Raw genomic sequence first — 24,546 nt, 5'->3', positions numbered from 1 at the left:
CGCTTAGGGTAGGCGAATAGATACGCGGATCCACTGCACACATAGATACATAAATTATTTTGACTGTCATTTTCTCAGGAACTACTGAACGGATTTACTCCAAATAAGCAAAAGGCATGAGTCTGAACAAAGGACTACCTCTTTGCCAAATTTGGTGTAATTCCGTTCAGCAGTTCGGCTGTAGCTGCGGCTAAAGGTCCTATGGGAATTTGCATGGGGAAAACACGTTTTGGGACCCCCTTTTCACTCGGCCCCCGCTTGACCAATCACCCCCAAACTTTCAAGGAAGCAGAAGAACTGAGCTGGCCAAAAGTTTGGAAAATTTCACGCAGATTTATCAACAGGTGACAAAGTTATTCCAAATAGAATGTTGCAGATTTCCTATGGATAATAGGTCCTAACTACCGACTGCCAGTCGTGAAGTCGCTGCAGCAGCGTGATCAAATCGCCAGCTCCAACCAACACAGACACGGACCACTTCTTCGGTGCAGATTTATTTATTTATGCATGCTATCTTGTTGCCATAACGTTTCGGCTCGAAAAGAGCCTTGTTCACATGACAACTTGATTAAAGGGAAACACCTTTTTAAAGTGACCATTACCATCCACGTGATACAGAATATCAGAATGGACATAGAAGACAGATTCAAATCTACCAAGTTGGTATGTACACAGAAACTTCTACTGTTTTGTACAAAGATGGAATGTGCCATAGATTGTATCTTGTATCTTAATCATCAGGTATACATATAAATATTAAAAAATAGATAATAAATACATCACAGCTTTTACATTAATTGTAGTAAAAGGAAGGTCTCATTGTGAAAAATTACGCCATATAAGTATATACTTGTAGTGTTTGTAAAATGTCAAAGGCTAGAATTGCTGTGTAAACCTGACGCCGGAGCATTCAGGTAACCCCAGTATATTCTAAAGGAAGAACATGGTGAAGTTGAGATGAGAAAGGGTCAACACCTTTCTGCTGGCACCAGATGCAAAATTGTTTCCATTTCAAACAGTAAGTCTTGTTAGTGGAAGGAGCTCTAGCCTGAGAGAAAACATCTCTTATTGCTTTCGAGAGATGAAGATCTAGGAACTCTCGCTGCTCAGGAGTCATGTTGACAGGTGTAAGGAATGAGGATCCGGATGCCAGATCTGGCCCTGGGACATCGTGAGAAGATCCGGGATCGCCCGTAAAAGACGTGGAGGAGCCAGAGAAAGGAGGTGAAGCTCCGTGAACCAAAACTGCCTCAGCCAAGCTGGAGCTATTAGGATCATTCTGCATGGCTCCGTCTTGATCTTCCTGAGTATTCTCGGATTTAATGGAATGGGGTTAAAGGCGTATACAAATACTCTCGACCAGGCTATCGAAAGCGCATTCCCCAGCAATCCGCGATGGTGTAGTTTGCTTGCATAAAACTGGATTTTTCTGTTCACCGGGATGGCAAAGAGATCTATTGAGGGTCTGCCCAACCGTGGAAAATCTCCTCCAAGACCGTCTGGTTTAGTTCCCATTCGTGGCTAACTGAGGAAAGCCTGCTGAGCCTGTCCGTCTTTTCGTTCAGCACTCCTGGTAGGTCTTCTGCCTGTAGCAATATTCCGTGTAGGATCGCCCACTTCCAAATTTTTTGGGCCTTCTGCGACAACGGAAGAGATCTTGTACCCCCTTCCTTGTTTATGTAGTGCATGGCCGTGATGTTGTCCGTGCAGACGAGAACCGATGAACCCCGCAATCGTAGAAGAAATGCGTACAGTGTCAGACGGATCACTCTGAGCTCCAGGAGATTGATTTGAAGAAGGCAGTGCTGGGGCAACCAATGCCTGTTACATGTAAGTCCTGAAGCACTGCACCCCAGCCCTCTAGCGAAGCATCTGTTGTTACAACTTGAGGAGCTGGATTGCTTACGAAGGATAGACCTTGGGATAAATTCTCTTCCTTTGTCCACCACAAGGCTGCTTATCTCATTGCCGCAGTAATCACCACTTTGTCATCGAAGGAGCCGTGAACTTGCTGCCATTGCATGTCTAGTTGCTCCTGAAGAGATCGCATCCACAACCTGCAGTGGGGTATCAGAGGGATGCATGAAGAAATCACTCCTAGAAGTGATTTGTAACGGTGTACTGAAAGACACTTTCTTTTCCTCAACAGACGAGCCATGGACCTCAGTTTTTCTTGCCTTTTGAAGGATTGAGAAGCCTTGCTGAGAGACGGATCCAGGATAGCCCCCAGGAATTGTGCTTTCTTGGAAGGGCAGAGAGACGACTTCTCCCTGTTGAGAGTCAGGCCCAGATTGCTGAACAGAGTCATACATGCTTCGACTGTCTCCTCCGCTGCCTGCTTGGACGGGGCCTTCAGCAGCCAGTCGTCCAGGTCAGGGAAGACTTGAACACGCTGTTTCCTTAGGAAAGCTGCCACCAGTGCCAGCACTTTGGTAAAGATCCTCTGGGCAGAGCGAAGTCCAAAGTGTACAACTTTGAATTGGAAGTGGCTCTTGGCTACTGTGAATCGAAGAAACCTCCTGTGGGCTGGATGAATGGGTATGTGAAAATATGCATCTTCGAGATCGAGAGTGGCCATGAAGTGTCCCAGTAGGAGGAGATGTAAGATATCCTGGAGAGAGACCATCCAAAAGGATTGACTTATGAGATAGGTGTTTAGCTCCCTGATATCTAAGATGGGGTGCCATTTCTCCAGCGTCTTCTTTACCAGGAAAAACCTGGAATAGAAACCTTCCCCTTTTTGAGAAAGGGGAACCGGCTCTACAGCCCCCTTGAGGAGCATCTGATGAACTTCAAGCCACAAGAGACGCAGATGTTTTGAATGCATGGTGGCAGGGGGTTTTAAAGGTGGCATATGAATAAACTCCAGCATATGGCCATCTTGAATGATGTTGAGCACCCAACGGTCTGATGTTATCCGTTGATGTTGATCCGTCACCGATGTTGACAGGGAGGTGGGTACAGCAGGCAGAGCCAGAACGCCGCTGTTGCCATTTGGAAGTGTCAGGTCCCTGGCGATTTTGTTTTCCTCTAGTGTTGGACCTAGAGAAAGAAAAGGTCTGGCCTTTTCTTTGTTGGTATGATGGTCAATGAGACTGAGACATTAAACCATAAGAAGAGTACCATTGTTGTTGGTAAAAACCTCTGTGTAATGTGGTACTCTTTCCCCTGGCCCCACGGAAAGGAACCTTCCGATACTGAAGAGTACCGGGAGATCTTGCAGTCTCTGTATCCTTTTTTATGTCCCGGAGGGCGTCATCAATATGCTTGCCAAATAATGCCTCTCCGTCAAATGGAAGATCCAGGATTTTGTTCTGGACCTCCGGCCGGAACCATGTCGCCTTGAGCCAGCCCTTGCGCCGAAAAACAGCTGCATCTGCTAGCGAACGGAAAGCCGTCATGGCAATATCCATGGCGAAGTCAATCACTTCCGCTGATGTAGCCTCTCCCTCTTGCAGGATCTTCTTGGTCTCCACCTTGGCCTCCTGAGGGAGCTGGTCCAAATATGGAGAGAGATCGCACCACATTTGGCGATCGTATCTGCCAAGGATCGCCAACGCATTCGCTGCTCGTACCAAAAGACTTGCCATAGAGGAAAACCTTTTCCCCGTATTATCAAGGCGCCTGCCCTCTTTATCAGGGGTGCAGAAGTATTGCATGACCTTCTCTGTGCCGCCAGCGATATTACCGAATCCGGCTTCGGCTGACCAATCAAGGATGCTGGACTATCCTCTGGGGCCTTGTACTTCTTCTTCAGGCGTGGCAAAACTGGGATGACTGTAGCCGGGTTTTTCATTGCCTTTAAACTCTCGTCCCAGACATGGCTGACAATGGGAATGGATTGGACCACTTTCCTGTAGGGCTCCTTAAAATCATAAAGGAAGCGCTCCGTTTGAACAGAAGGCAGAGGAAGTTTAATCTATTTGAGGCTCTTTCCATCAGTTTGCCAAATCCCCCAATATCTGCGGGGGGAGAGTCCACTGGATCCAGAGTAGGTGAAGCTGGGTCCGGGATCACATAATCATCCCACACTATACCCTGATTCGGTCTGTTGTCATCGTCCTGATCCTTGTCCGAGGAATCATCTTGTACATCGTGGACCACTGGAGGTATATCTGGCTCGGGTACCTGTGGCTGTGCAACCATCTGGAATGGTACTTCCGGAGAAACCACTTCAGAAGCTGCTGGTGTGGGGACAGCATGTACTTCAGAGAAAGAGGGAGCAAGAGGAGGAGTAGCTTGAGAAACCTTCTTCTTATAATCCTGCAACATGCCCTGAAGATCTGCCAGAAGGGTAGAAGGAACTGCAACCATCTCCTGGCCTGCATCTTCCTGTCGACGATAGGATTGCTGGAATGGGCACTCATGAAGATATTCGCCTTAAGAATCAGTGTCTTGGCATTTTACCAACAATTGTGAGGGGCTATGGGCATAACCAATAGAATCCTGATCATCCCCGTCAGAATCCTCTTCTTCTTCGAGTACAGTGTGGGAGGCAAGGGGGTAACCCTCCTTGGAGACATCATATAAGGCATTATCCTCTTTAAGGAAATAGAGATGCTCTCTGTCGACGAAGATGTCGTTGACGGTACCGTCGGCGCTGGGGTTGCCAGAGAAACCATCGTCAAAGAGTTCATCGACGGACGATCCACCGTCGACGGTTGAATCGTCTACGACGAGATGGGCATCGTCGACATTTCCGTCGACAAGACCGTCGACACATCTGCCGTCATCGTCATCAATGTCGTCGTCAAGGTCGTCGTCGTAGTTGCTCTCATCGACGACACCGTCCTCGTCGCTACCGTCATCTACATTCTCGTTGACACTCTCGTCATCATCTCCGTAACCGCCGTCAACTCTTCCGCTGATGCTGATATGTGGAGACTAGAAGGTACCGTTGACGAGCCCGACGACGGTGCAGTTTTTTTCACCTGGGATTTGGAAGTCTTCGTTGACAGAGTCTTCTGCAGCGTCTTCTGCAGTGTCGACGACGATTTTGAATCTTTCTCTGACTTCTCAGATGTTAGAGAAGAGGGCTTTTTAAAAGCTTTAGCAGACTTCACCACTGCTGTAGCTGAAGATAGTCCTTCCCTCTCCTTTGCACCATGGTGAGGAGATTCACTAGGACTCCGGGTCTCAGACTCACTGGGGTCTTGTTTGAGGCCTTAAGAGGATGTTCTGAAGATGGTGAAGGGGAAGCCCTACCCCTTTTCACTGACCTTCTAGATGAGGTGGCAGATGATGAGTCCTCACTGTCACTTGACACAGTTTCCTTCCTCGACTTTATCTTCTAGAGCCAAGTGAGGAGGCGACCCTCACGGTCCCGGCGAGTCTTTGTAGAGAAGGTGCAGCAGATCTTGCAGTCCGCTGCCTTGTGATCAAGGTGCAGGCAATAAATGCAGTCCTTATACCTATCCTCCACATAAAGCCTCTTCTTGCCACAGGTGGACCAAGCCTTGAAAAGTGCTTTCTTCTCCTTGTCAGACATTTCCAGATGAAATACCAAACAATTCTGAAGAAAAAATGCTGAAAAAATAGTCAACTAGAGTTGAAGTGAGCAGAGCTCAAAGAAGACTCCCTTAGCACAACATGCAGTACAACATCGTAGGCTCTGAGGTTCTCTCAGGAGGGTTCTATGGGGTGAGGCTAATCTGATTGATTGTTGCTTTACTTTGGTCTCTTTCACAAAAAGAGGTGGGTATGCTACAAAAGGAAATGAGGCCTAGCCCTTTTTTCTTTCTCTTTTGTACCTACTGCTGTTATTTGGTTTACCGAGACTCCCATTCCGATGACGGGGAACGATACAAGCTATGGGAATCTATGAAAGTTTCAATACTGGAGTAAAGCGTACAACCAGCTCTGTACCAGGCTTCACTTTTAGTGACAGTACTAAAGCGTACAACCAGCTCTGTACCAGGACTGACGCTGAGGGACAGTACTAAAGCGCACACCAACTCTGTACCAGGCCTCACGCTGAATGACAGTACTAAAGCGAACAACCAGCTCTGTACCAGGCCTCATGCTGGGTGACAGTGCTAAAGAGTACAACCACCTCTGTACCAGGTCTCAAATTGAGTGGCAGTGCTAAATCATACAACCAGCTCTGTTCCAGGCCTTATGCTGTCAGTACTAAAGCACACAACCTGCTCTGTTCCAGACCTATTGATGTGTGACAATACTAAAGCATAAAGCATCTCTGTTTCAGTTCATTAGGTTGAGTGAAGGTAGTACCAGGCCTCACACTGAGTGACTGAACTAAAGCACATAATCAGCTGTGTGCCAGTCCTCATGCTGAGTAACTGAACTAAAGCATACAGCCAGCTCTGTACCAGGCATCAAGCTGGGTGACAGTACTGAAGCATTCAACCAGCTCCTTACCAGGCCTAATGCTGAGTGACAGTACTAATGCATACAACCAGCTCTGTATCAGGCCTCAAGCCGAGTGACATTACTAAACCGTTCTACCAGCTCTGTACCAGGCCTCACGCCGAGTCACAGTTACTAAAGCGTACAACCGGCTATGTACCAGGACTGTCGCTGAGTTACAGTAATAAAGTGCACACAGCTCTGTACCAGGCCTTACGCCGAGAGACAGTGCTAAAGAGTACGGCCAGTTCTGTACCAGGCTTTACATTGACTGATAGTGCTAAAGCATACAACCATCTCTAGAACAGTACTCACATGAATGATAGTACTAAAGCGGACAACTAGATCTCTGCCAGGCCTCACGCTGAGTGACAGTACAAAAGCGTACAACCAGCTCTATTTCAGTCCTCATGCTGAATGACAGCATGAAAGCATACAACCAGCGCTGTACCAAGGAACATGCTGAGTGACAGTACTAAAACATACAAATAGCTTTGAAACAGGCGTCACGCTGACAGATAGTACAACAGTGTACATACATTTCTGTCCTCTGCCCCAAACTGAGTGATAGTACTAAAGCAAACAACCAGTTCTGTACCAGGCCTCACGCTGAGTTACAGTACTAAAACGTACAACTAGCTCTAAAACAGGCATTACGCTGTGTGACAGTAATAAAGTGTTCAACCAGATCCCTAGCAGGCTTCACGATGAGTGACATTATTAAATCATACAACCTGCTCTGTACGGCGCCTTACGCTGAGTGACTGAACTAAAGCGCACAACCAACTCTGTACCAGGCCTCATTAAAACGTACAACTAGCTCTGAAACAGGCATCATGCTGAGAGACAGTAATAAAGCGTTCAGCCAGATCTGTAGCAGGCTTCACGCTGAGGGACAGTACTAAAGCATACAACCAGCTCTATTCCAGTACTCACACTGAATGACAGTACTAAAGTAGACCATCTGCAATTGGACTAGGCTTAAAACTGAGTGACAGTACTGAGGCACACAATCAGCTCTGAAAAAAGGGTAACTCTGAGAGACTGAACTAAAGCGCACAACCAGCACTGTACCAGGCGTCATGCTGAGCGACAGAACTAAAGTGTGTAATGAGCTCTGTACCAGACCTCTGGCTGAGTGACAGTACTAAAGTATACAACCAGCTCTGTATCAGGCCTCACTCTGAGTGACAGTACTAAGGCGTACAACCAGCCTAGTAATAGGCTTCACGCTTAGGGACAGAACTAAAGCATATAACCGGCCCTGTGCCAGGCCTGATGCTGAGTGAAAGTACTAAAGCGTACAACCAGCTCTGTACCATACCTCACACTCAGTGACAGTGCTAAGCCGTATAACCCGTTCTGCACAAGTCCTCGTGCAGAATGACTTTACTAAAGCGTAGAACTGGCTCTGACCAAGCCTCACTCCAAATGACAGTACTAAAGTGCACAACCAGCTCTGTACCAGGCTTACGCAGACTTGTGGAAGTAAAGAAGCATCATCTCTGGGTATGGTGCCCTTAACGGGATGGAACTATGTGCATGGTCAGCTGTGGCCTGGACCTCACTTGAGTGAAGGAACATGGGGCCAGATGTAGGAAAAGCCTATTTACCGATTCATAAATACCGAATTTTACCGATTCGGTATTTATGAATCGGTAAATATGAAGGTATGAGATGTAGGAAGATTCAGTAATTGAATTACCGAATCTGTAAAAATCGCCTTGAAGTCCATAAGAATCAATCGCCAATACCGAATCGGTATTTACCGATTCGGTAAATACCGATTTTTAAAAGGGTGCAGGGGGGTGTCACTTTGACACCCTCTGGCACCCCGAATACAGGCATGTGTGCCATGTGGCACACAGACATGCCCTAAGGGCATGTCTGTCTGTCACATGGCATAGGTGTGCATGCACACATGTGCATGCACACCTGGATTCGGTATTTTACCACCCAATTGAATTGGGTGGTAAAATACCGAATCTGTATGGCCTTTGGGACTCAGAAGAGTCCCACCTACATTTAGATTTACCGAATCGGTAAAATTACCGATTCGGTATTTTACAGAATCTGTAAAATAAATGCCCCTACATGCCGATTCTTAAATACCGGTCGGTAACGGCCGAATTCGGCCGTTACCGACCGGTATTTAGGCTCCTATATCTGGCCCTAAGCCTCTAGAATGGATGAACTCAGAGTAATTGCCCTAAATGTGCATCAAGCGGGGTGGGCTCACCTTGACAGTGGCTTCAGTGATTGTTTCATCCTCGTCGGTATCTTGAAGACGGTGCAGCTTCTCCCTGATCTCGGAGTTTGTGAATTCGGAAGTTTTCATTTTCACTCCTTGAGCTATGATATCAGCAACGCCCCCTGAGCCCTCCACAATCACACATGGAGTGTTGTTGGTCACAGAACTGTGAATAATCTGAAATGAAGCAAAATGTGTCTTTTAGGAAGTGAGATACCACAATGTACACACACGTTCCAAGCAACACACTTGGTTACAGCACTTACACGAGCCCCCAAAGCCTATTACTCCCACACAGTCGAGGTCCTCATGCATCCCAGTCCGTTCATGACACTGTGGCACCAGTGCCTGGCAGCACCATCCCTTCTGCCACAGTCCCTGCTCTTCCAGGCTTTGACCAGACTTCTCTTCCCATTCCTACCTAGATACATCTAGAGCAAGATCAACACACAGAGAATAAGTCAAGTCAGCTACAAAACCCACCAGGGCTATGTGGGGTTACAGCAGGCAACACTCTCCACTCACACAGCACAACATGACCCTCCTCCCTCGCACGTGCAGCAGCTGAGCACAGGATCATGTGCAGAAAGCGCTACATGACCATATGCACCAGTATAGCACAGGGAGCAGCTCATTGTGTGAGTACAAGATCATAAGCAGAAAGCGCTACATGATCATATGCACCAGGATAGCACAGGGAGCAGCTCATCAAGGGAGTACAAGATCATATGCAGAAAGCGCTACATGATCATATGCACCAGGATAGCACAGGGAGAAGCTCATCAAGGGAGTACAAGATCATATGCAGAAAGCGCTACATGATCAGATGCATCAGGATAGCACAGGGAGCAGCTCATCAGCGGAGTACAAGATCATATGCAGAAAGCGCTACATGATCAGATGCACCAGGATAGCACAGGGAGCAGCTCATCAAGGGAGTACAAGATCATATGCAGTAAGCGCTACATGATCATATGCACCAGGATAGCACAGGGAGCAGCTCATCAGCGGAGTACAAGATCATATGCAGAAAGCGCTACATGATCATATACACCAGTATAGCACAGTGAGCAGCTCATCAAGGGAGTACAAGATCATATGCAGAAAGCGCTACTGTTAAAAGTTAGGCTGAAAACCGTCAACATTATCGGCGCCCCCTTGCTCTCCTTAAACCTTTTGTGCGCGTAAAACAGCCGCCATTTTGGACACCATGGCTTCCCCGCTCTCGCCGAGAGCCAGCGCGTCTCTCTCTCTCTCTCCTAACTTCGCTGGCAACCCCCCCCCTGCTTGCACCTGCCTTGAGTCATAAACCCCTCTTCGGCACTGCTCTGCCCCAGGCTCTCATCCTGTTCCCAGCGCGACATCTCCCTGCTTCCCCGTCATGACCTCCGGCCCTTTTGATGCAAACCCCTTTTCCCCGTGTGCCCGTCTGTCTTCCCCGTTCCCAGGCCGACACCTAGCTCTGCCGATACCATTCTCTTGCCCCTCCCCATACAATAGGAAGCTTCCCTCCTCAAAGGACCCCCGAGATGATCAAAGCCCCCCCCCCATCCCACGAGATCCGATCGAAACCCGCACACTCCGTGAATCGGCGGAATACCCAGCTGCGCAATGATCATCACCTGTTGTGAACGGGGCGGGGACTTCCACTGTAGCCTTGCATGGGAACGGGCTGGGAAGGGGGGATTCTGAGGATGTCTTTCCGTACATCAAAGTATCGACGAGAATGTGTTACATGTAATAAAGAGATAAACTCGTGTATAAGAGGCCAGGCCTCCGGGATGCAGTTAGAGCACCTCAGAACGATACCTTCTGTCCGTTTTCGTTGTGTTCTCCTCCGGAGCGAATAAAAACCTTGTTTCCTGCCTTCCAGTCTCCAGCGCCTGCCTCTTCAATAGTTTAACTTCTTTGTGGGTTCAAGAGGCGACATCGCCGGGCAATAATTAAGGATCTTATATTCTGGTTGGTAGTGCCCCCCCAGTTTGTATTTTTCCACAATTGGCGTCCCAAGCGTGGGGCCCATCAGCGACCCATGGATCCAGTGGGAGAGGTCCTGACGACAAAGTGAACGACTGCAACGATCGGGAACGCGTCTGTCCGATAGACCCTCGTCTGACAGCCGATCATCCGAACTTCACTGGTTCCGAACAGACCTCTCTCGAGTGATCTACGGTCCTGACTGGGAACCATCAGGAGTGCCGCGAGGATAACGAAGAAGAGAGGACGATCGGGCGCTGGATTCGGAAGTCAGGAAACTGTCCATGCGGTCCGGGTAAGGTCGTGTTACCACGACAAATTGCGAAAAATTGCTTGATTGTTAAATACTAGTATTGCTCTTTTTTGTTTAATTGGAGATTCACTGTCTGCAAACGGAGAAACAACAGGCTCTCTCTTTGCAAGCAGTGGAGGATAGGTAGGGCAGACAACCGTGCTTATTTTTCTCCCCCACTCAATAGTCACCTGAAACTGAGCTGTTGTTCACAAACTATTGTTTCCTGGAGATTCCCTGTCTGCAAACAGGGAAGAGACCACCCTTTTTGCAGATAGTGAAAAAGGTAGGTAACGCAAATCTTTGCGGACCTACTCACTCTCCCCATTGCTATTTGTCGGTCTTTTGTTATCTTGATCCATGAGGGATTCACTGTCTGCAAACGGAGAAACAAAGGTCTCTCTCTTTGCAAGCAGTGGAGGATAGGTAGGGTAGCAGCCGTGCTTATTTTTTTCTCCCTCACCCTATAATTGCTTGAAACTGAACTGTTGTTCGCAAAATTATTGTTTCCTGGAGATTCCCTGTCTGCAAACAGGGAAGAGACCACCCTTTTTGCAGATAGTGAAAAAGGTAGGTAACGCAGATCTTTGCGGACCTACTCATTCTCCCCATTGTTATTTGTTGGTCTTTGGTTATTGTGATCCATGAGGTATTCACTGCCTGCAAACAACGTAGAATAGAAATATTCTGTCTAGTCTTTGCACCTAGTGATAAGATAGGCAGTGCTGACTTTTTAGTCCCTCGTTACGAGCCGTCATGTCTGTCTTCTCCCCATTGATTGGTAGCCTGTTTAGCCCGGACCGCTTATTAGAGATGGACCATCCAGCCCCACTGGAAGGCACCCCTAATAAGGACATGTTCATGAAGCATGGATTGACCGCTATTGCCTATAGTAAACTATGGCATAAATATACAAAACAAGGTCAAGAAAGTCAATGGCCCCTGATAGGATCCTTCGATGATGACAAAATAAAAACGCTAGAAACTGCCCTAGGTAAAAACAAGACAACACCTACTATGCTTGATAGCTTCGGCATGTGGCGAAAAGAAACTGAACAGCGTAAAAAGAAAACTGAGAGTAGGTTGGAAAAAGAGCTGCAAAAAGCAGCGCACCTAGCTGCTCAGAAGCTAAAAAAGGAGATAGAGGAAAGAGAGAAAGCTAAACAGAAACTAGAAAGGGAAACGCCAAGCCAGTGTCCGGTTAGAACCCCCTCCATGCTCTACCCTGATTTACCCTCGAAACGACAAGCCAATGAGGACCTGCTGTTAGGTCCCCCTATCATCTACATGCCCCCTCCATATGCCCCTTCTCGACCCTTGGCGCAGCACGCGCCACCCCCAGGTACAAGCGAAGGTACCGCCGCAGCGTCGGCCCCAATGGCCTCTGTGCCAGCCGAACCCCTGGTATTAAAACCCGCATCAACGGCAACGTTAGACGAGCATGAGACTCGAGGGGCCGGCCTTGCAAGAACAAACAGACTAGACAAAGATGAGCGAGCGGGGATCGACAAAATAGCAAGGACACTGGTAGAAAGGAAGGATGATGAAGAGTACATCACAGATATGTTCAGCTCGTACACAGGGAGTCACAGACGACATTTTACCGTACGACTGTGTTATCATGTCTTGAATGCATACGAGGACCGATATCGAGACAAAGGTCCCGAGAGCCTAAGGACTCTGTACCGGAAGGTCGATATCGGGGATGAGGGCGAGTGTGATGTGTCGGACCTCCTTACGCGTACGCTTGAGGTTTTCCGCCATCTCACTGAACGAAAGCCGGGAGCTAAATCCACGGCCCCCGTAGTGACCGAACCACCAACCGAGCAATCTAACACCATGATGCCGATACGTGAGGCTGCCCCTTACTGGGTTCCCCCTCGAGGTACAGGGACTCACGATGATGCAAACAACCAAGATGCGAAGGGAAGGGTAGTATACAACTGGGTCTACCAGCCATGGGACCGGCAAGAGATACTGACATTCCGGAAATCTCTACCCGACCTACGTAAAAACCCCACTGCCTTCTATACTGAATTGGGTACAGCCCTGGGTTCAACTATCATGACCCTGGCTGACATCGACTTGTTCTTCGGGTTATGTCTACCAGCTGATGTGTGGAAGCAAATCCGGAAAGTCGACCACCTTGAGCTGTTCGGACATACCTGGCCACAACTCGATGACTTGGATAAACAACGGGGACCAGGACAAAAGCCATTGAAATCCATTCTAGACCTCCCAGATAAAATTGTAGAGAAATTAAAAACCCTGATCCCAGAAAAGAAAGTGGACTGGTCGATAGTAACAGCCTGTCGCCAAAAACCCCAGGAGGATGTATCGGAATACTTCTCCCGGTTTGAAACGGTGTTCTCCGACTACAGCGGCCAGGACATGACCACTGCAACCGGACACCATCTGTTTGTCCAGAATTATGTTAAGGGCCTATCATTGGACATCTCCCAGAAACTTCAGGCCAGCGAGAGTAGTTGGGCAGCCTCCAAACCTACCGCGATTCTTCAAATGGCCCAATACTATGAGCATCAGAAAAATGAAAACGATAGGGCGACAGAGAAAAAGAAGAAAGACTTAAAAGAGAGGGTGATTATTGCCAAACTGCAAGGGGTGACTATAGGACGAGACCAATACCGGGGAAACTACCAGACAAACGCCCCTAAGACTGCATTTCCCCAGGACCGCACTCTGACTCCCTACAGTGGACGCACAGACCTTAGAGATGACCAGTGCGCTTTCTGCAAAGGGACTGGCCATTGGAAATCCCAGTGCCCAGTTCTCCTGGAAATGATCAGGAACAGAGACCCCAGGGATGTAGCAAATGGACCGAGACCTAAGGGAACACAACGAGGGCCCCCAAATGACGCGACTAATGACAGATCAAGCAGACCGAATACGTTCGATCGACCCAGACAGAACCAATATCAACAATCTGACTATGACGACACTCACACCTTTGCATAGGACAGCCAAGGGCGAGGGAGGGATCCAGTCGAGCTCTATGTTGACCAGCAGGGCCCTTATGTCACTGCTAAGGTCCTGGGTACCAAGTCTCCATTTCTGGTAGACACTGGCGCAACACGTAGTGCGTTATCTAAACGACTGATTCCAAGGGCACCCTTGTCTGGCTCACTCATAACATCGACAGGTTTCGATGGAACGCCCTCCACCAACCCTTTGTCTGCCCCGATTCTCTTTGACGTAGAAAACAACACCACCGACACCACGTTCTTGCTTTCCTCCAATAGCCCTGACGCCATTATGGGACTTGACTTACTGAAACACTTCCGAGCGACGATTAGGTGTTCTCAAGATGGAGTTCGAGTGTTTCTTTACGACAACCCCGTTCTGCTTAAACATTGTTCCCCCCGACACATGTTTTCCATCACCGACGTCGACGCGTCCCTGCTTGACACCCTACCTCCGTATCTGTGGGCCAAAGCGGATTCGGACGTAGGGCGTATGTTAATTGACCCAGTGCACATTACTGTCCGACCAGACGCAACACTCCCAAAACTCCCCCAATATCGGATATCGCCAGAAGGCGAGAAGGCATTGGTAATGATTATCCAGTCACTGATAGACGCAGGAGTGGTAGAGGAAGTGGTTAGCAACGTTTGCAACAGCCCTATCTTGCCCATTATCAAGAAGCAGGGAGAGGGAGATGAGAAAGCATACCGTTTCATCATCGACCTCCGAGAGATCAACAAAGTGGTAGTACCCCAGTACCCTGTGGTCTCAGACATCACCACCATCCTGACCTTGATTCCATCCACTGCAACCACCTTTTCCGTCATCGACCTCAAGAACGCATTCTTCTCCATCCCCATCCACCCCGACAGCCGATATCTCTTCGGCTTTACCCTAAAATCCCGCTCATATAGGTTTTGCCGAGCCCCTCAAGGCTACACGGAGAGCCCTAGCATCTACAGCCAGGCCCTCAAAAGGCAACTAGACCAAGTCCGGTTACCCGACGGGGTGGTGTTGGTACAATATGTCGATGACATCCTTTTGGCAGCCGACACCACCCCTCTAGCGGTTACCGCCACCATTCAACTCTTGCACTTCCTTGCGGAAAATGGCCACAAGGTCTCCAAGAAGAAGTTGCAATTCTGCCTACCCCAGGTCACTTACCTAGGCCACCTTCTGTCCAAAGATGGAAGGAAACTCACCCCTGATCGAATCCAGACCATTCTAGACACCCCTGTCCCTAAAACCCAGAAGCAGGTTCGCTCCCTATTAGGCCTCACCTCCTTCTGCCGACAATGGTTGCCAAACTTCAGCCTCGTTGTAAAACCACTGCTCTCTCTCCTAAACAAAGACGTCCCTTTCCCACTCCCTTGGACTCCTGAGTGTCAAACCTCCTTCACAGAACTACGAGATGCCCTTTGCTCAGCCCCTGTCCTGGGTACCCCTGATTACAGGAAGCCCTTCTCCCTTTACACTCACGAAAGGGAGGGGTGCGCTTTATCTGTCCTGACCCAGGCCATCGGTCCTAAGCAACGACCGTGCGCTTACTTCTCTGCCACTCTTGACCCTGTCGCCAGAGCCTTGCCTGCCTGCCTTCGAGCTGTAGCTGCTGCTGCAGTCTCTATCCGACAGAGTGAGGGGATTGTACTCTCGAATTCCCTCACGGTACTGGTACCCCATGCAGTCGACACCCTCCTGAACCAAACCAAGACGCAACATCTGACGAGTGCACGACTGACTGGATACGAACTAACCTTGCTTGCCCCCCATATCACCCTGAAAAGATGCACCACACTGAACCCAGCAACTCTGTTACCCCTGCCAGAGAACGACCCCAATGTGCACCCCGTACATGACTGCGTGACTCTTACGGACGAACAGACCAGGAGTAGGGTCGATCTCAGAGACACAGCTTTCCCTGACCCCGACGGGGAGTTGTGGGTGGACGGTTCTTGCATCAAACTCTCCGATGGTACCACTTCCGCTGCCTATGCAGTCACCACGGCTCGAACTGTAGTAGAAACAGCCCGCATCACCCAGCGATCTGCCCAGGCAGCGGAACTGATTGCTTTGACGAGAGCCTGCATCCTGGCAACAGGAACCACGGCGAACGTTTACACCGACAGCCAGTATGCCTTCGGGGTGGTTCACCATTTTGGGCTCCTCTGGAGGGAGAGAGGATACTTGACCTCACACGGCACACCCATTCTGCACGGGGATTTAGTCTCCGCCTTAATCGAAGCTGTCCTCCTCCCCAACAAACTTGCCGTTATCAAATGCCAGGCACACAAGAAGGTGACAGACATTATTGGACAGGGAAATGCACTAGCCGACATCACCGCCCGAACGACAGCAGAAAATAGAACGACAACACGTATGTACGTGACCAGGTCACAAGCAGAAAACTGGACTGACGCCAAGGACACAATTAGAGACATACAAATGGCTAGCACACAACACGAATTGACTGAATGGGCACGGGTGGGATTGAAAGACGATGAAGGCTGCTGGCGGACAAAAGACACGAACAGATGGTTGCTACCTGATTCATACTTGATTCCCATATTAACCATGGCACACTCCCCAGCCCACATAGGATCAGCCCCCATGATCGAACTTGTCTCCAGGGTTTGGCACAATGACAAGATCCCAGATTCCGCCAAACGCCTGGTCCAACAATGCTTAATATGCCTGCAACACAACCCCGGGAAGGGAACTGTAGTACCCCGGGGGGGATTTGGGGTCCCAAACCACCCATTTGAAGTCCTGCAGATGGACTACATCCAGCTAGACAGATGCCAAGGCCTGAAATATGTACTTGTCGTGGTATGCGCATTTAGCAAATGGGTGGAAGCATATCCAACCCGCGACAACACCGCTATGGCCACTGCAAAGGTCCTGTTAAAGGAGTTTTTCCCCCGTTATGGCCTCTGTCGTGTTTTATGGAGTGATAATGGCCCCCACTTCGTAGCCAACGTTATCCAGCTCATCCTAAATGGGCTGGGTATCAGACAGAAATTCCACGCAGTCTTCCACCCTCAATCTGCTGGGCTTGTCGAACGACACAACGCCACACTAAAGCTTAAACTGGCCAAAATAGTGGCTACGACGGGCCTGAAATGGCCAGACGCCCTCCCATTGGCATTGCTATCGATGCGCTCTACCCCCACCCGACATCACTTAACCCCTTATGAAGTTGTCTTCGGTCGACCCATGAGCGTCTGGTCTGCCCCGAAACCAACGTCCATTCATGACGTTCCGGATGTCCTAATGTCTGATTATCTGTACAAATTGACTGAAACTTTGTCTGTCCTTCATCAGCAGGTGCGGCAGGCCATCCCCGATGCTTCCAGGGGTCCGGGTCACGCCATCCAGCCGGGGGACTTCGTGCTGATCCGAAACTTTCAGCGATCAAAGAGTTTGGAACCCCGGTGGACGGGCCCCTGGCAAGTGCTGATCACCACTCGGACCGCACTTCGAGTGGAGGGGAAGAAACACTGGCTGCACGCTCATCACTGCAAAAAGGTCTCTCCAGCCCTGGCCACGACAGACACCGTCAACACCCAAGAAGAGCTCCTGAACCGGGACCGACCATCGTTGAGCTGCTACCCTGATACAGAGACACTTGAACTTTCAAAACATCCTGACCCCACTGTGCCATCTCGAGAAGGGTATTTCCTGCGTCGAAAGGAGGGAGCTTCGGCTAAGTAGGCCACGGACTAAGCTTAAGAATCTCAGAACGGTGACCCAAACTACCAAGGGTTACCTGGAGAGAAGCTAAAACTGAGTCTGTGGTCCTGCCCACTACCGAGCACCTTGAAGACGAAGATGATGGAAGCGCCAGATAAGAAGATGATGGAAGCGCCAAACAAGAAGCCGACTGAGACAACAGGAAATACCCACTACAGAAATCCGAGAACAGACAGACTCCATAGCTCAAAGACAATTGCACTCTTCATCGTAATCCTCCTCTGTTTTCTCCTCATGACTACGCTCTGGATTATGGAAGAACACGCACCTGCTCACGAAACATTCCTAACCACTGCTCAGCCTACCACCACGAAGGAACATTATCTAATTTCGCTCTCTCCTCAACTAAGAGAGAGGCGAAAGGAGTTTTGGAACAACTCTTTCGTGCAGCTACTTCACCAGCACAATCTTGCCACCAACGCCACCAACTGCTGGATCTGTGGGTTGCTACCCCATGCCACTGGACATTCAATACCATTCATCCCTTCACCCTTCTCCGTCCACGGCTCCTGCCTTGCCTGGCTGATCCTCCTGCAAGAGAGCTATACGGAAAATGCCACCTCCAGCAGAGCTGCAGCACATTCTTCTCATGGGGCCGGGCGAAACAAGACAAAGACACACTTCTGCCCGCTGACCCCCAGCGACTCAATCCAAATGGACATTCCGGCCAAAGAACGAATCGAAATGCAGGTGTTCCACAATCCAACCAGACCCACCTTCTCCTATCTGCGGAAACGAACGGCTGCCACTCTGACTGTAGCCCTGACGGTCATCAACGTCACAGGCCACATGTGTGTAGAAGGACTTGGGACACAGCTGGTGGGTCACAGCGCTTGCCGCTTTACCAGAACTTTGGACTCCACGGATCCACCTTCCTTTGTGTCATCCCCAAACATGTATTTCATCTGTGGCACTAAGGCCTACACCTGGCTCCCCAAAGGCTGGGGGGGCACTTGCTACATCTCCTTCGTCCTTCCTCCAACTTATGTGGCCCCAGCGAATCACCACAGGCAAAAACGAGCAAAAGACGTTGAGCAAGCCGACTCAACAGGAGCACAGTTCCTCGATGCTATGAAAGGACTCGTCCCCCTCTGGGGCCCGATGGCAAACAGCCGTGCCATCCGACATTTGACTCAGGCAGTCGAGACAACCATGAACATCACAGCGGGCATCTTTGCCAACAACACTGCCGAGCTCCAAGCGGTCCGTTTGGTGGCTCTTCAGAACCGCCTCGTTCTAGATGTGGTTCTGGCGGACCGTGGAGGAGCATGCCGCATTATTGGGGCCAGCTGTTGTACATACATACCGGACAACTCACCCTCAGTGTACAAAGCCATCGAACATCTTCACAGACTCTCCTCGGAAGTTCACCAAGAGCAAGAAGAATGGTCGCTTGGTGGTTGGTTCTGGGACACCATCAAAAGTTGGGGCTGGAGACTGCTCACCATTATCCTGATTCCCGTAGTTGTAATATGTGGCCTATGCTTAGGGATTCAATGTTTGCCACCTATGTGTTCTTTATGTGCGAGTTGTATTTTTCCCAAAACTGTGGACATTGGAAGCGAACACATGAGGGCATTATATGATGCCGAAGTTAGGAATTTGATGAAAATTGACATTGAGTAAGCAAGTTGGCTAGATATGTTGAAAAGGGAGGACTGTTAAAAGTTAGGCTGAAAACCGTCAACATTATCGGCGCCCCCTTGCTCTCCTTAAACCTTTTGTGCGCGTAAAACAGCCGCCATTTTGGACACCATGGCTTCCCCGCTCTCGCCGAGAGCCAGCGCGTCTCTCTCTCTCTCTCCTAACTTCGCTGGCAACCCCCCCCCTGCTTGCACCTGCCTTGAGTCATAAACCCCTCTTCGGCACTGCTCTGCCCCAGGCTCTCATCCTGTTCCCAGCGCGACATCTCCCTGCTTCCCCGTCATGACCTCCGGCCCTTTTGATGCAAACCCCTTTTCCCCGTGTGCCCGTCTGTCTTCCCCGTTCCCAGGCCGACACCTAGCTCTGCCGATACCATTCTCTTGCCCCTCCCCATACAATAGGAAGCTTCCCTCCTCAAAGGACCCCCGAGATGATCAAAGCCCCCCCCCCATCCCACGAGATCCGATCGAAACCCGCACACTCCGTGAATCGGCGGAATACCCAGCTGCGCAATGATCATCACCTGTTGTGAACGGGGCGGGGACTTCCACTGTAGCCTTGCATGGGAACGGGCTGGGAAGGGGGGATTCTGAGGATGTCTTTCCGTACATCAAAGTATCGACGAGAATGTGTTACATGTAATAAAGAGATAAACTCGTGTATAAGAGGCCAGGCCTCCGGGATGCAGTTAGAGCACCTCAGAACGATACCTTCTGTCCGTTTTCGTTGTGTTCTCCTCCGGAGCGAATAAAAACCTTGTTTCCTGCCTTCCAGTCTCCAGCGCCTGCCTCTTCAATAGTTTAACTTCTTTGTGGGTTCAAGAGGCGACATCGCCGGGCAATAATTAAGGATCTTATATTCTGGTTGGTAGTGCCCCCCCAGTTTGTATTTTTCCACACTACATGACCATATGCACCAGTATAGCACAGTGAGCAGCTCATCAAGGGAGTACAAGATCATATGCAGAAAGCGCTACATGATCATATGCACCAGGATAGCACAGGGAGCAGCTCAATAAGGAAGTACAAGATCATATGCAGAAAGCGCTACATGATCATATGCACAAGGATAGCACAGTGAGCAGCTCATCATGGGAGTACAAGATCATATGCAGAAAGCGCTACATGATCATATGCACCAGGATAGCACAGGGAGAAGCTCATCGTGTGAGTACAAGATCATATGCAGAAAGCGGTACATGATCATATGCACCAGGATAGCACAGGGAGAAGCTCATCGTGTGAGTACAAGATCATATGCAGAAAGCGCTACATGACCATATGCACCAGGATAGCACAGGGAGAAGCTCATCGTGTGAGTACAAGATCATATGCAGAAAGCGCTACATGATCATATTCCCCAGGAGAGCACAGGGAAGCAGCTCATCATGGGAGTACAAGATCATATGCAGAAAGCGCTACATGATCATATGCACCAGGATAGCACAGGGAGAAGCTCATCGTGTGAGTACAAGATCATATGCAGAAAGCGCTACATGATCATATGCACCAGGATAGCACAGGGAGCAGCTTATCAAGGGAGTACAAGATTATATGCAGAAAACGCTACATAATCATATGCACCAGGATAGCATAGGGAGAAGCTCATCAAGGAAGTACAAGATCATATGCAGAAAGCGCTGCATGATCAGATGCACCAGGATAGCACAGGGAGCAGCTCATCAAGGAAGTACAAGAACATATGCAGAAAGCGCTACATGATCATATGCACCAGGATAGCACAGGGAGCAGCTCATCGTAGGAGTACAAGATCATATGCAGAAAGCGCTACATGATCATATGCACCAGGATAGCACAGGGAGAAGCTCATCGTGTGAGTACAAGATCATATGCAGAAAGCGCTACATGATCATATGCACCAGGATAGCACAGGGAGCAGCTTATCAAGGGAGTACAAGATTATATGCAGAAAGCGTACATGATCATATGCACCAGGATAGCATAGGGAGAAGCTCATCAAGGAAGTACAAGATCATATGCAGAAAGCGCTACATGATCAGATGCACCAGGATAGCACAGGGAGCAGCTCATCAAGGAAGTACAAGATCATATGCAGAAAGCGCTACATGATCAGATGCACAAGGATAGCACAGGGAGCAGCTCATCGTGTGAGTACAAGATCATATGCAGAAAGCGCTACATGATCAGATGCACCAGGATAGCACAGGGAGCAGCTCATCATGGGAGTACAAGATCATATGCAGAAAGCGCTACATGATCAGATGCACCAGGATAGCACAGGGAGCAGCTCATCATGGGAGTACAAGATCAAATGCAGAAAGCGCTACATGATCAGATGCAGCAGGATAGCACAAGGAGCAGCTCATCAAGGGAGTACAAGATCATATGCAGTAAGCGCTACATGATCATATGCACCAGGATAGCACAGGGAGCAGCTCATCAGCGGAGTACAAGATCATATGCAGAAAGCGCTACATGATCATATGCACCAGTATAGCACAGTGAGCAGCTCATCAAGGGAGTACAAGATCATATGCAGAAAGCGCTACATGACCATATGCACCAGTATAGCACAGTGAGCAGCTCATCAAGGGAGTACAAGATCATATGCAGAAAGCGCTACATGATCATATGCACCAGGATAGCACAGGGAGCAGCTCAATAAGGAAGTACAAGATCATATGCAGAAAGCGCTACATGATCATATGCACCAGGATAGCACAGTGAGCAGCTCATCATGGGAGTACAAGATCATATGCAGAAAGCGCTAAATGATCAGATGCACAAGGATAGCCCAGGGAGCAGCTCATCGTGGGAGTACAAGATCATATGCAGAAAGCGCTACATGATCATATGCACCAGGGTAGCACAGGGAGCAGCTCATTAAGGAAGTACAAGATCATATGCAGAAAGCGCTACATGACCATATGCACCAGGATAGCACAGGGAGCAGCTCATCAAGGGAGTACAAGATCATATGCAGAAAGCGCTACATGATCATATGCACAAGGATAGCACAGGGAGCAGCTCATCAAGGGTGTACAAGATCATATGCAGAAAGCGCTACATGATCATATGCACCAGGATAGCACAGGGAGAAGCTCATCGTGTGAGTACCAGATCATATGCAGAAAGCGCTTCATGATCATATGCACCAGGATAGCACAGGGAGAAGCTCATCGTGTGAGTACAAGATCATATGCAGAAAGCGCTACATGACCATATGCACCAGGATAGCACAGGGAGAAGCTCATCGTGTGAGTACAAGATCATATGCAGAAAGCGCTACATGATCATATTCCCCAGGAGAGCACAGGGAAGCAGCTCATCATGGGAGTACAAGATCATATGCAGAAAGCGCTACATGATCATATGCACCAGGATAGCACAGGGAGAAGCTCATCGTGTGAGTACAAGATCATATGCAGAAAGCGCTACATGATCATATGCACCAGGATAGCACAGGGAGCAGCTTATCAAGGGAGTACAAGATTATATGCAGAAAACGCTACATGATCATATGCACCAGGATAGCACAGGGAGAAGCTCATCGTGTGAGTACAAGATCATATGCAGAAAGCGCTACATGATCATATGCACCAGGATAGCACAGGGAGCAGCTTATCAAGGGAGTACAAGATTATATGCAGAAAGCACTACATGATCATATGCACCAGGATAGCACAGGGAGCAGCTCATCATGGGAGTACAAGATTATATGCAGAAAGCGCTACATGATCATATGCACCAGGATAGCATAGGGAGAAGCTCATCAAAGAAGTACAAGATCATATGCAGAAAGCGCTACATGATCAGATGCACCAGGATAGCACAGGGAGCAGCTCATCAAGGAAGTACAAGAACATATGCAGAAAGCGCTACATGATCATATGCACCAGGATAGCACAGGGAGCAGCTCATCAAGGAAGTACAAGATCATATGCAGAAAGCGCTACATGATCATATGCACCAGGATAGCACAGGGAGCAGCTCATCAAGGGAGTACAAGATCATATGCAGAAAGCGCTACATGATCATATGCACCAGGATAGCACAGGGAGCAGCTCATCGTGTGAGTACAAGATCATATGCAGAAAGCGCTACATGATCATATGCACCAGGATAGCACAGGGAGCAGCTTATCAAGGGAGTACAAGATTATATGCAGAAAGCGCTACATGATCATATGCACCAGGATAGCACAGGGAGCAGCTCATCATGGGAGTACAAGATTATATGCAGAAAGCGCTACATGATCATATGCACCAGGATAGCACAGGGAGCAGCTCATCGTGTGAGTACAAGATCATATGCAGAAAGCGCTACATGACCATATGCACCAGGGTAGCACAGGGAGCAGCTCATCATGGAAGTACAAGATCATATGCAGAAAGCGCTACATGATCAGATGCACCAGGATAGCACAGGGAGCAGCTCATCAAGGAAGTACAAGATCATATGCAGAAAGCGCTACATGATCAGATGCACCAGGATAGCACAGGGAGCAGCTCATCAAGGAAGTACAAGATCATATGCAGAAAGCGCTACATGATCATATGCACCAGGATAGCACAGGGAGCAGCTCATCAAGGGAGTACAAGATCATATGCAGAAAGCGCTACATGATCAGATGCACCAGGATAGCACAGGGAGCAGCTCATCGTGTGAGTACAAGATCATATGCAGAAAGCGCTACATGATCAGATGCACCAGGATAGCACAGGGAGCAGCTTATCAAGGGAGTACAAGATTGTATGCAGAAAGCGCTACATGATCATATGCAGAAAGCGCTACATGATCATATGCACCAGGATAGCACAGGGAGCAGCTCATCATGGGAGTACAAGATCATATGCATAAAGCGCTACATGATCATATGCACCAGGATAGCACAGGGAGCAGCTTATCAAGGGAGTACAAGATTATATGCAGAAAGCGCTACATGATCATATGCACCAGGATAGCATAGGGAGAAGCTCATCAAGGAAGTACAAGATCATATGCAGAAAGCGCTACATGATCATATGCACCAGGATAGCACAGGGAGCAGCTCATCAGCGGAGTACAAGAACATATGCAGAAAGCGCTACATGATCATATGCACCAGGATAGCACAGGGAGCAGCTCATCAAGGGAGTACAAGATCATATGCAGAAAGCGCTACATGATCAGATGCACCAGGATAGCACAGGGAGCAGCTCATCGGGTGAGTACAAGATCATATGCAGAAAGCGCTACATGATCATATGCACCAGGATAGCACAGGGAGAAGCTCATCATGGGAGTACAAGATCATATGCAGA

The 24,546-nt window shown here is 49.0% G+C and overlaps 1 protein-coding gene across 4 annotated transcripts in view; it reads right to left on the bottom strand.

Annotated features, from left to right (window-relative positions):
• The window catches only part of LOC144773619 (transient receptor potential cation channel subfamily M member 2-like), a 1,811,195-nt gene that overhangs the window by 1,286,534 nt on the left and 500,115 nt on the right, over window positions 1-24,546 (bottom strand). For all 4 annotated transcript variants that reach the window (XR_013600034.1, XM_078658765.1, XM_078658766.1 and 1 more), the window contains one exon: window positions 8,606-8,794. Coding sequence is in view for 3 of the 4 variants with exons in the window: in XM_078658765.1 (XP_078514891.1) it covers window positions 8,606-8,794 (189 nt within the window). In the remaining variant the exon portion in view is untranslated. The remainder of the gene's footprint in view (window positions 1-8,605; window positions 8,795-24,546) is intronic.

This window comes from Lissotriton helveticus, chromosome 8 (assembly GCF_964261635.1).
Source record: "Lissotriton helveticus chromosome 8, aLisHel1.1, whole genome shotgun sequence".
NCBI classification, from domain to species: Eukaryota; Metazoa; Chordata; class Amphibia; order Caudata; family Salamandridae; genus Lissotriton; species Lissotriton helveticus.
Note: the sequence above shows the minus strand (reverse complement) of the source record. Positions and strands in the feature narration are given on the sequence as shown.